Below are 12,421 nucleotides of genomic sequence, written 5' to 3'. Positions count from 1 at the left end.
CTTTGGCACACAAAGCAACACCTTTTCTATAAAAAATAAAATAATCTCCCTTTAGAAAGATATTAAAATCTTTACATATTTTATAATCCAATTTTATCTTGGGACTAAATCAAGGACTTGGGAGTTATGCTCTCTTAAAACAACACAATAAACATTTATTTATGAGGATGATGAAACATAAAAGATGTCCTCCACCAAGCTCGTAGCATAATTCATTATCCTAATGACACCAAAAATAAAGTCAACATATGGTTCAGAAATTACAGATTTAGGGCTGGGGAGATAGCTCAGCTGGTAGAGCGCTTGCCTCAAAAGCACAAGGCCCTGAATTTGATCCCCAGTACCACAAAAAAAAAAGAAAAGAAATTACAGGTTTATTTGCTCTACAGTTCAACAAAAAGTAGGACATCTCAATCCACAAACCAGTGGGGAAAATGCACTGAGTCAAACAAAAATAAACCAAATAACTGTGAAATAACTAATATTCAATTTAATTATTCCATCATAACACTGGTGGTGACTACGAAATACAGCTACTTCCCTCTTTTTGTATAACAAGGTAGCGCAGTAAAGAATGTGTTCAGTGTCCCAAAATCTGTTTCCTTTCTTGACAGTCTATAACAGAACAGAATGTGGAAGCCACATTATCTGGGCTGGAATCATCTGCCACTACACAGCTGTATTAAAGTGGGCAATTTACTCTGAGCCTCCATTTCCACTTCAATAAAACAACATTACCTACCTCATCCAGTTGTTAGGATGAGTAATAACATGGGTAGAACACACAGAATAGTCCTTTTTCTTAGCTAACACTACACAAGTGTTAGCTATTACTTATTCTTTTGTCTAAACCAGGTGTTGACAAGTTTTCTCTGTGAAGGGTCGAATATATAAATATTTCAGGTTTAGCAGATCACTCACACACTATGATGGTAACTAAATTCTACCAATGTACTATGAAAGAAGCCATAAACAACACATTAATAAGCATGGCTGGGTTCCAATAACATTTTATTTGTGGACACTAAATTTTCATAAAATCTTCACATCACAAAATATTACTTTTTATGAACAATTAAAACTGCAAAAACCACTCTTAGCTTGTGGGATGTACAAATCCTGTGGGAAGGATCTGGCCCACAGGCTATCATATGATGGATTCCTACTATAAACTAATGCTTTTCAAAGCCAGTTGATGGGCAAGTTTCCATCAATCTATAATAAAATTGCCACTGTAAAGCTAAAAGTTTTTTTCTTAGAACTGTTCTTTATTTTGAGATTATGCAATTCCTTTTTTTGGAGGGGGGGTGGGATTTACGGAGATTGAACTCAGGAGCACTCAACCACTGAGCCACATCCTTAGCCTTATTTTGTATTTTATTTAGAGACAGGGTCTCACTGAGTTACTTAGTGCCTTGCTTTTGCCTAGGCTGGCTTTGGACTTGAAATCCTCCTGTCTCAGCCTCCCAAGCCACTGAGGTTACAGGCATGTACCACTGCACCCAGCTGAGATTATGCAATTCTAATTCTTTTCATGTTACCACATCTTTCCTCTTACAAAGCACCAGTAATAGCATATGGTAAATTTTATATTGTTTTTATTTCACACTCCCATTACAATTGCCCCTCTAGTCCCTGCTTCCTTTTTTAATTGTTTTATGTTGTTATTTTTCATTTTACTGGTGTGCAAAATCCAAGTTTAGGAATAAGTAATCTAATGCTCTCTACCTAATCAAACAAGAAAATCACTGACAAGTCACATGACATTTTCTGACATAGACTGGTTATGTGTGTGTGTGTGTGTGTGTGTGTGTGTGTGTGTGTTGTGGTTGCTGTTGTTGTTACTGGGGATTTAACCCAGGGGTGCTCAACCATTGAGTTACATTCCCCGCCTTGGCCTCGCTAAATTGCTGAGACTCGTCTTGAACTTGCAATTCTCCTGCCTAAGTCTCCTGAGTCACTGGGATTACAGGCATGTACCACCACAACTGGCTAGATCTGTTATTTAAACTAATCAAATTATAATTTTTTCCATCTTGTCAACTGATCTTCTAACCTCTCTCTTCTCTTCCCTTCCTCTCAATGTTAATCTCTTCCCAGCTTCTTGGAATCCTGTGATACTCCTGTTCTTGAATAGTGTTCTCCAACTAAAACACAGAAGAATTTTAATGTAGTCTATTACATTTAATAAGTGAGTGAAAAATATTAATTTTTCAATAAATATTTTAAACAGGGATATACATTTCACTCAGTTGTCCTTAACTGCAAACACAACAGCATTTTAGCTGACTTTGTAAACAAATCTGTCATTTGCCAGATGTAAGACCTGAATGAATTCCTCTCTTAATTTCACTTTCTTCATCTAAAAATAAGGACAACATCACTTTTGTATAAGATCATTGTCAAGATTAGAAATAATGTATATAACAGCATGTAGGAAGATATTTGTAAATGCTCTATATAAGAGCCATGATTAGCACTCAGATGTATTTGGCAACAATGTCATGTAAGACAACATTTTCAAGGACAACTATTACAGTATTTTTAAAAGGGTACAACAGCAGACCACATGTAAAAATCAAAGGGAACATCACATGTAACACTACATGTTCAATGTCAGAGGACTAAATAATAGGAATAATGTGAGCAAACTGCACTTTTAGATAATACACACTTATGTAAGAGTTCAATTAAATAAAAAGCACAGTACAGAAATTAATAGTTTTAGAGTGCTTGCCTCGCAAGCACAAGGCTCTGGGTTCAATCCCCAGCACCGCAAAAAAAAAAAAAAGAAATTAATAGTTTAAAATAAGGAGTATGAGGAAATGTAAGCATCCTTTGCTACCCAGTCTCAAGAAACCTCCACTGCCTGTTAAGTCTTGTTCATACAAAAGCACATAGTTAAAATTATTTGCAGAGAGGTTGGGGCCCATCTAATCACCCAGAAACCTCTTACCACAGAAAGAAAGTTTAAAAAATATGTATTTCCATCAATATTACATTCCTTTTGGGAAAATATAATTCACAGATGAGTCATGATGGAAATAAAAATGTTAAATAATGAATATCACTGTAAATGAAAACCCTGCAAGCTAATTACCCTACTCAAAGTTCCTCATAATTCCTTCAGGAATAATAAGAATGCACTGGTAGTGATTAGTTATGCACGTGAAACTTATTAAGCATTGTGACCCATTTTCTAAACAGACCTTATAGGTCCCATGCTACTCTTCCCCTTCTAGTAGATTATAAGATACATTTGTACATCCAAAAATGTTATAAAATACATTTGCACTTATGAAATATTTAACTTGATTTTCATACAACTAGTATTTATTGCACGGCATCCTTACTACATCAGGTGGTCTTATCTATAATTTTATGAATATTTCTTTTTAAATATTGCACCAATAAAATGATTATTATCCCCATCTGAGAACTGATGGAAATTATATGAAGGTTCTTTTTCCTTTTATGTAAACACTGTTTTTAAGTCACCCACCTTGAAAAGAACTTCAACAGTCACATATTTCTCATTCTTATAAGTGTCTAACTTGGTTATATGAATCAATCTTATATATAGGTTTTGTAATCAAAGTGAACAGGCAGGCTCGATGAGAATTCAGCTAGGAAAACTAATAAAATCAGGTAATTTCAGAAGAAAAAAATCTGTGGTAGTGGGATTATGGCTCAGTGGTAGAGCGCTTGCCTAGCATGTGTGAAGCACTGGGTTCAATCCTCAGCACTGCATACAAATAATTCAAGGTTCATCACCTAATAAAAATTTAAAAATCTTTTTAAATCTATGGAGGCTACCTTTTTATAATAAAATCCAGAGTTAGGTGACAGAGGTCCAGAAATAGTAAACACTGTACTATGGCTGCACACCTCATAAGTGACTGGAAAAACCAGGTTTAAAGCTACAATGTAGATCTCCTGATTTGATATTGAGTGTTCTATCACTCCACGGGTGATTCTCAAGCTTATCTAATCCAACACTATCCCTAAATGTCCCTTTTACTATCCTGAAAATGCATAAATGAACCCACTCTCACATATAATTTCAAGAAAAATTATACTATTCTATGAAAGAAAACAAAGAATGTCCTAAAAAAATCATATGTAACTACTACATCAAAAGACATACACTCACAAATCAAGACTTAATAGGTGACAACAATGCAACGTTACTATTGACTTGATTTTCCAAAATAATAAAAACTCTAGGAAAACACAAACAATTCAAAACACAAACTTCTATCAACTTATGCAATAGTTCCACTGCTAGAAAATTTAGTATAGACATTCAAAAATGCTCTGTACTAATGTACAACAATGTACATGTTTATGTAATTAAGATCTAGGTTCAGATCACTATGCACAGATATGTGTAGGTGAAACTACCCAAATTTCTGTTAAGATTTGAAAATCACATAGAACAAGGAAGGAACTTTTCAACGTGCAGACCCTATTCTAGGAGTGCAGGACGTCTTGTAATCTTAAACTCTCTCTCCACTGCAATCCTAGAAACACTTTTTGCCCCCTCCCCATTATTCTAATGGCCCATGTTCTCACCTTTCCAACAAGTGAGAACCTGGACACTATCTCTTAAAGAGACATGGGGTAAGAAAAAATAAGTAATTATTCAGGTAATCAAATCAATGAAAAATAATCAAAAGCAACTATGTTAAGAACTAACTTTCCAACTCCAGAAAAAAGGAATACTTTTAGAGATGCATATGGCAGCACAAAACCAGCTAAAAAAAGCATTTCTAATCCTGTCCATAATGAAAGAACAAAATGTTTTCAATGCAATCATTTCCTCCCTGAATATTTTCTGCTCTTTCTCTTTTTAAGAAATTCATCATATAAGAGCTCTAATGAAGCTGCTGTTAACTAATATAAAGGGCATCTATTAGCAGAAGTTTGTTTATCATAGGAACATAAACTAATATTAACCTTTGGGCAACAGGGGTGTGAGTAACTAGGGACTGAACCCAAGGGTGATCTACCATGGAGCTACATCCTGGCCCTTTTTATTTTTAATTTTGAGACAGGGTCTCCTGAAGGTGCTGAGAGTCAAGCTAAATTGCTGAGGCTGGCCTCAAATTTGTGATCCTCCTTGACTCACCTCCCAAGATGCTGGGATTACAGGTGTGAATCACCACACCTGACTAATCTTTTGTAATGAAGGGTGACTTTCATAAATTGAAAGAATCACTCAAGTTATTTGCCGTCAAAGAAAAGTAAAATAATACAGAAAAAAAAACAAAAATAGATTGATAAGAAAATACATATACAAAGCATGTACCATCTTTTGGCTTCTCTTTTCCCCTCCACTCCTCATGCCCATAAACAGAGACATGGAGTTTCTGATATTCAACTGACAACAGCAAATTCTTTTACGTTAACAAGAACATATAACACCCACCTGTGTGTGCCTAAAGTAACCATCTTTAGTTTCCTATTTTCAAATGATTATGAAAAACTTCTGTTCAAATATGTATGCTGAATTCACTATATCTTACTCTGAATCCAGTTGTACTTTGCCATCCCTTTCCATTGTTAATCAATGGCAAAAACATTTCCACAATCTCAGTACCATGATTCACTGCATTCTTCTTTCTAGTCACCATAGCCTACAAACAAATCTCTCTCTCAAAATATCTCATGGTGCACCTTGCTCACCATGCCTATTACCCAGGTTCATCCAGGCCTTGCACATCAAACTTTCGCTTGCCTTCCCTGCTTTCCTTCCTTCAATCTTCTCTGCTAACACTTTACGTGTCACTCATTTCATTGTTCAAGAACTCCCTAGGGCAACTTACTATTACTTTCCTCATTCTTCTCCAATAAATCAAATTAAGGAAGAAAAAACATATACTTCAAGGGTGAATTCAATTATATCTCAATCGAGGTGTCATAAAGGAAGGGAAAGGTGGCACAGAGTGAGGAATAGAGGGATAATGGGGGGTGAGAGGATGGATGAAATTCCCTAAAATTTCTTCACAAGTATCACAGCATTCTGCTCAGGCATCCTTTAGAATCAAATGATTCTTCATACACACATACACAGCTACCAGGAGGAGTTCTGGCCTCTCAGTGACCACTTCTAGTGATGGTGAAGCATAACTGAGATACTGACTATTTTATCAAATAGATATAGCTTTTTTAGAAAACACATTCCTCCAAGGAGCCAAAATCTTCAGTGGGAGGGAGCTGTTACTGGGATTGAACCCAGGGACATTTTACTTCTGAGCTATATCCTCAATCCTTTTTATTTACTTATTTATTTATTTATTTATTTTTGAGACAGGGTCTTGCTAAGTTGCTGAGGCTGACCTCACACTTGCAGTCCTCCTGCCTCAGCCTCTAAGGCCCTAGAATTATAGGAATGTGCCACCCACCCTGGCCAGGAAGCCAAAATCTACAACCTAATATTTTCATCCATTTTTTCCAGGGTTGGTCAAGAAAAAAGGAAAGATCTCCTCCCATATGACTGCCCATCAAATAAATTTAAAACATCGCAAGTTTTCTCTGCCTTAGTTCCCTCAACCACTTTTTACAAAAAATGGTTTCTAGGCACCTCCAATACTCTTCTGAGCATAACAGAGCACCCATAAAGGGGTGATATGTTCCAGAGGCAGTATGATTTTATAAAGGAAAATAGAACTATAAATCCTTTGATCAACATACCTGTAACTAAAGACTAAATTTATTTTCTGGTTTTACACAAGAAAATTAAAAGTGAGCCTCCCAAATCACAATTAAGCTGCTGTTTGCAAAATGTACAGTAAATTAGCAAATTCCTGAAAACCATTCTATTTCACTGAGATGAAATCATACACTAGGGCTACTGTGTTGCTCAATGACAGAGCACCTGATTTCCCTATAAATAAGCCATAGCAGATATTTGTGCAAATTTTATTTGATTTATTGAATTATTTTTCATAATGCACCCCACTACATTCCAAGTAAACAAACCTATCAACTCTTCAGAAAGCAAATTTCCCATACCAATTTATATACTTTCACATGGGACAAGACCTAATGGATGGATAGCCTGACAAAACGAAAATCATTAAAAAAAAAATCAGACTCCATAGCACAGTACATAGTTCAGTGGCAGAGCACATGCCTAGCACATTCGAGGTCCCAGGTTTGATTTCCAACACTGCAAAATTCAATCAATCAACTAGACAACAATCAGAAAAAATACAGAAGACAAAAATATTAAAGTCACTTTTCACTATAATATTAAGTAGAATATACACTGCTCATACAAATTTTCAATCAAAAGTGATTTAAGGGGCTGGGGAGATAGCTCAGTCGGTAGAGTGCTTGCCCAAGGCCCTGGGTTCAATCCCCAGCATCACAAAAAAAGATAATGCTTTAAATACTTTTTTAAAGAAGCACCCAAATAAATTAAAACATACATCCAGTACTGGGCACTGAACCCAGAGTCTCACACTTATTAGCCAAGCACTCTACTACTGAGTTACATTCCAACCCTTTTTTTATTTTTTGAGACAGGATCTCACCAAATTGCTAAGGTTGGCCTGAAACTTAAAATCTTCCTGCCTCAGTCTCCCAAATAGCTGGGATTATAGGCCCAGAGTGAAAAAACAGAGTTCTTATAAGATATAACCAAGAAAGAAGTATGACAATAACTGGATAGATATTGGCTAGAATAAAACATATAACTTATTCAAAGACTTATTGGCTCTGCAAGTCTACCAAGCTCACAACTGAATTTTTATTTTTCTCAAGCAAACACATGCTAAAAAGCCTTTCTTAGTCTCAGTTTAAAAAAAAAAAAGAAAAAGCAAGCTGGGAGTATAGTTCAGTGGTAAAGCACTTGCCTGCCCAATACCCTAAAATCAATCCCCAGAACTGCAAAAAGAAAAGGTGGAGTGGGGGAGCATTCCCTATTAAAATATAACATATATTGTTCTAACTCTTCTAACTCTTCAATCACTATTGGAAAGTTTAGTAACAAAAGGCATGAGACATAAAATCAGTGGGTATTTTTATTTTAGAAACAGACTTCTACAAGGACTGCACAATAACAAACCCTACACATCAGGCAATTCTAAGCAAATGTGTTTTACATTTGATAGAATTCTAGACCAAGATTTCTGTGGCCCAATGAGATCAAACATTTCGAATGGACCCAAACCCCAGTCTCAAGCTGAAATGGGAAATTTTATTTAATTACTGAAATCCTAATAAATGATCTTCACAAAGTGGAAGATGACAGACCTTTAAGGGCTATTAAGGGTATAATGAATGCAAAGTTTAATTAGGACCCGCTGCTGGCTGACTATAATCTATTAATTAGCATTCTCACTCTCTATAGCTCATTACAGTGTTTCGCTTTACTTTAAAATTGCACCCTTTGTTTTTTGGACTAAAGTTATACAATTTTAGGATCGTGTGTTAATTACAGTGGGTGCAGGAAGAATATATTCCTGCCAGAATTGGTGTTTAATCAGGGCAAGGGGCGGACTCTAGATAAGGCAGTACTCACCCTTCTTCTGCACATATGGTTTTTTTGGCATGAAAATCCTGTGGATTGCTTCTCTTGCACTGAAGTGCTAAGTACCCACAATTGTCTTTTCAGAAGATTCAAATATTTTGCCTCTGAATATAGCTTGATAACTGGAAAGGACACTGCACTGGGTTTTTTCCCCCACATAGCTTCTGAATTATAGGCATAAAAAAGTACCTCAATTAATATCAAAATCAACAAGCATGTCTGCAACTTTCCTCAATAAAATGGACATTGCCAAGTCACCTGATAAGAAAAACAATCTTACTGATGGGCAATATTTTCAGAATCAAAAGCAGGTATGCCAGGGGTTAGATAACTCACTAACTATATCCAGGAACCCCAATCACTTTAAATTTTATAGATTTACACACACACACACACACACAATCTATTCTAGAAATGTAGACCATTTTAGAAAAAAGTATGTATTCATGTATAAATTTTTCACCATATTCACTTTTTTTTGCTCTGTTTCTGTTGTTGTTTTGTTTCTCTGCAGTGCTAGGGATTAAACCCAGGGTTGCTTTAGCACTGAGCTATATCCCCAGTCCTTTTTTTTTTTTTTTAAATTCTAAGACAGGCTCTTCCTAAATTGCTGAACCTGATTCTCAAACTTGCAATCCTCCTGACAGCCTCCTGAGTAGCTGGGATTATGGGTGTGCAATTACCACAGCCACCTGCAATATTTTTAATAAGACAGTGACTTACTTTAAAATTAAATGGAACTCTGATTTTTTTAATTAAAAACACTTTTGAGAGGATAAGATTCAAATAGGTTTAACTGTCTAAATACAAATAACCAACTCTATATATACCACATATTACAAATTTACCGATATCATTTTTAAAAAGACCTCATATACTAAGAACACAAGACACAGGTTCTAACACCTATGCTACACTGATATTTCATCACAAAACTGAAGAATACAAACTTATTTTTTCCTCTTCTGACATTTATAATCCAACACTACATTATAAAACTGAAAAGGTACAATTACCTTATAATGATGAACAATGTATTTTTGGTGTTATATTCTCTGTCAACTAAATAAAAAGTATTTTCCCATTTTGCTATCACATATCATTTGAACATTTATCTTGAGTCAACGATTCACAATATAAGGATACATCAAAATTATCTTGAGGGTTTTCCTTTCCTTTCCTCCCTCTCCCCCTACCCCTTCCTTTCTTTTCTTTTGTCTTACTAGGGATTGACCCCAGGGGCACTCTACCAATGAGCTACATTCCCAGCCCTTTCTTTTGAAACCAAGTCTTGCTAAATTACCAAGACTGGCCTTGAACCTTTGATCCTCCAGCCTCAGTCTTCCCAAATAGCTGGGATTACAGGCTAGGATTATAAGCATTCATCATCGGACCCACCTTACAGGGCTCCTTTGAAATATATATCTAAAATTTTGAGTACTCTTTTCCCCTACCTATACCACATACACTGGGGTCACAGTCATAGAAATGATCAATATGAAAAGAAGTATTTTGCATCCCTAACACTACAGAAAAAAAGGACAAGAAGCACAGAAAGAATGGTTCCTTGTTCCTTTTCCCTTGTTTTACAATGGGGCTCAAGGTCTGAGGTTACAGTCAATGGCAAAAGGTTAAGCACACCTAGGTTCAATCCCCCAATACCAAAAAAAAAAAAAAAAAAAAAAAAAAAACCAATCTCTTCTAAGAGAATAAGATAGTTTTTTTTAAAATAGGCAAGTAATCCGACCTCCCAAATTTTAAGACATGCTCTAAAAGTGTTTTAAACAAAAAGTATGTTTAAGATTTAAATTGCCACAGGCTGAATATGATTTGCTCAGATATTTGGAGTCATGAGCTATTACATAGTATGACATAGTTATAGCCAAACATCGACTATAACCTGGAAGAGTTTAGAAAAGCAATAAATGAATTTTTTCATACTAAGATAGCACTTAGCTCTTTTTCTTTTCTTTTTAATTTTGAGACAGGGTCTTAGTAAGTTGCTTAGGGGCTTGCTAAGTTGCTGAGGTTGGCCTCAAACTTGTAATCCTCCTACCTCAGCCTCCTGAGCTGCTGGGATTATAGGTGTGCACCACCATGAGGGACCAGCAACACTAACAAACTGAAAAAGTGTGTGATTTTAATGACAACCCACACCTTGTTTTCTTAAAACAATCAATTGTACCAAGTTGCCTTCCTCCACCTTAAATTTACAGAATCAAATAACAAATACAACATGAAGTAAAACTTCCATGATTATCAACAAAAAGAAGTTACTTGTTTTAAGTACTTAATTAAGATTTACATCATAAATATTAACTTTTTAAAAGTAATATCTGTTCTTTGATAAATATTGACTTACTTGTGATAGTTTTTAAGATTGATTTTCTGACATTATGACAAATCTTACTGATACATTTTACACTTAATAATTTTAGTAATGGATGTTAGAATGTGTGGCAATACTCTATTCTCACAAGAATTGAAAAAATATATATATATTTTTTAAAAATACAGTAAGTGAAAGAGAAATGAGGGAAAAGAGGTAATAAGGGGGAACAAGGGCAGGGGCTGTAGCTCAGTGGTGGAGCGCTTGCCTACCAAGGGTGAGGCACTGGGTTCGATTCTCAGCATCACATAAATAAAGGCAATGTGTTCATCTACAACTAAAAATATTTCCAAAAAAAAAAAATGGGGGCACTGGTGTTGTGACTCAGTGGTAGAGCACTTACCTAGCAGGCATGAGTCACTGGGTTCAATTCTTAGCCCCACATATAAATAAATGAAAATAAAAGTCCATCAACAACTAAAAAAAGTTTTTTTTTTTTTTTTTTTTTTTTCAGTGCTGGGGATCGAACCCAGGGCCCTGTGCTTGTAAGGCAAGCACTTTATCAACTGAGCTATCTCCCCAGCCCAACAACTAAAAAATTTTTTTAAAAAAAGAAAGATAAATTAACTAAGCAGGGAAAAATCTAACAGAAAAAAGAAAAGACTGGCTCATTTTACTTATATACATGAATTCAGCCAACAAAGATAGACAGACATATAAAACTAACCTGGTTTTCCTCCTGCACAACTCTATACTGTTCCTTCCAAATGGTGATTTTGGAAGCTTCATCTTTTCGAAGGGCTCGCTCTTTCTTCAACTCTGGGCTCCAGAAGGTCTTGATGCTATTCATTGAAGAACTCAATTTGCTCTCCTTTACTTCCACATCCTTCCGCAAGAGATCATTTTCCCTTAACACTTCCTTTAGCTGTGTCTGCAGATCCATGATTGTGTTATCTCTTGCCTGACGAAGAGAGTGAGGTACAGTGGATGCCATACTCACAGGAGGGAGGTGATGCTCTCCAAATGCTATGGTGTCACTAGCAACCCCACTGCTGGCTATGTTGGGACTACTGCCCATAGCAGTCATCCTAACACCGTAAGGCAGACGTCCCCCAGATCGGCCAAGTGTCATGGTGCTTTTTGGTGTTTCTGAACCCACATTTTCATGGTCACTTAAGTACATAGGGCCAGATGTAGCATAGGCAGCATTTAAGGATTGTATATTCTCCATTGAAAGGGTTTTCCCACTGCCACCTCCAACACTGCTTCCAGAACTCCCTCCTGTACTATTGGTTCGACGATGACCTAAGCGAGGGGAACGGGGAAGCCTAGGTGAACGCCCAGGACTCTGGTTGCTTGGTTCCACCTTCCCAACTGAGCGAGCACTTCCATACATGGTTGCAAGGTGAACTTAGGTGCCACGAAAGATGTAAAGCAGAAAACAAAAACGGAGAGATTTCTCTATGGCTATAAGTCAGCTTAAGGCTATCAGAAATATCAGGTCACCAGCTGTCCAATCTTGAATATCTTACGCCATATCTGTAATGAAAAGA

General features: G+C 36.2%; 1 protein-coding gene across 15 annotated transcripts in view; it reads right to left on the bottom strand.

The window, feature by feature from the left end:
* The window catches only part of ERC1 (ELKS/RAB6-interacting/CAST family member 1), a 633,143-nt gene that overhangs the window by 586,154 nt on the left and 34,568 nt on the right, over positions 1–12,421 (bottom strand). For 14 of the 15 annotated variants that reach the window (XM_079140313.1, XM_079140314.1, XM_079140318.1 and 11 more), the window contains one exon: positions 11,596–12,407. The exons of the other annotated variant lie outside the window; for it this stretch is intronic. In XM_079140313.1, coding sequence (XP_078996439.1) covers positions 11,596–12,264 — 669 coding nt within the window. In that variant the 5' untranslated portion in view covers positions 12,265–12,407. The remainder of the gene's footprint in view (positions 1–11,595; positions 12,408–12,421) is intronic. 15 annotated transcript variants of the gene reach the window in all.

This window comes from Sciurus vulgaris (assembly GCF_902686455.1).
Source record: "Sciurus vulgaris genome assembly, chromosome: 5".
Taxonomy (NCBI): Eukaryota; Metazoa; Chordata; class Mammalia; order Rodentia; family Sciuridae; genus Sciurus; species Sciurus vulgaris.
Note: the sequence above shows the minus strand (reverse complement) of the source record. Positions and strands in the feature narration are given on the sequence as shown.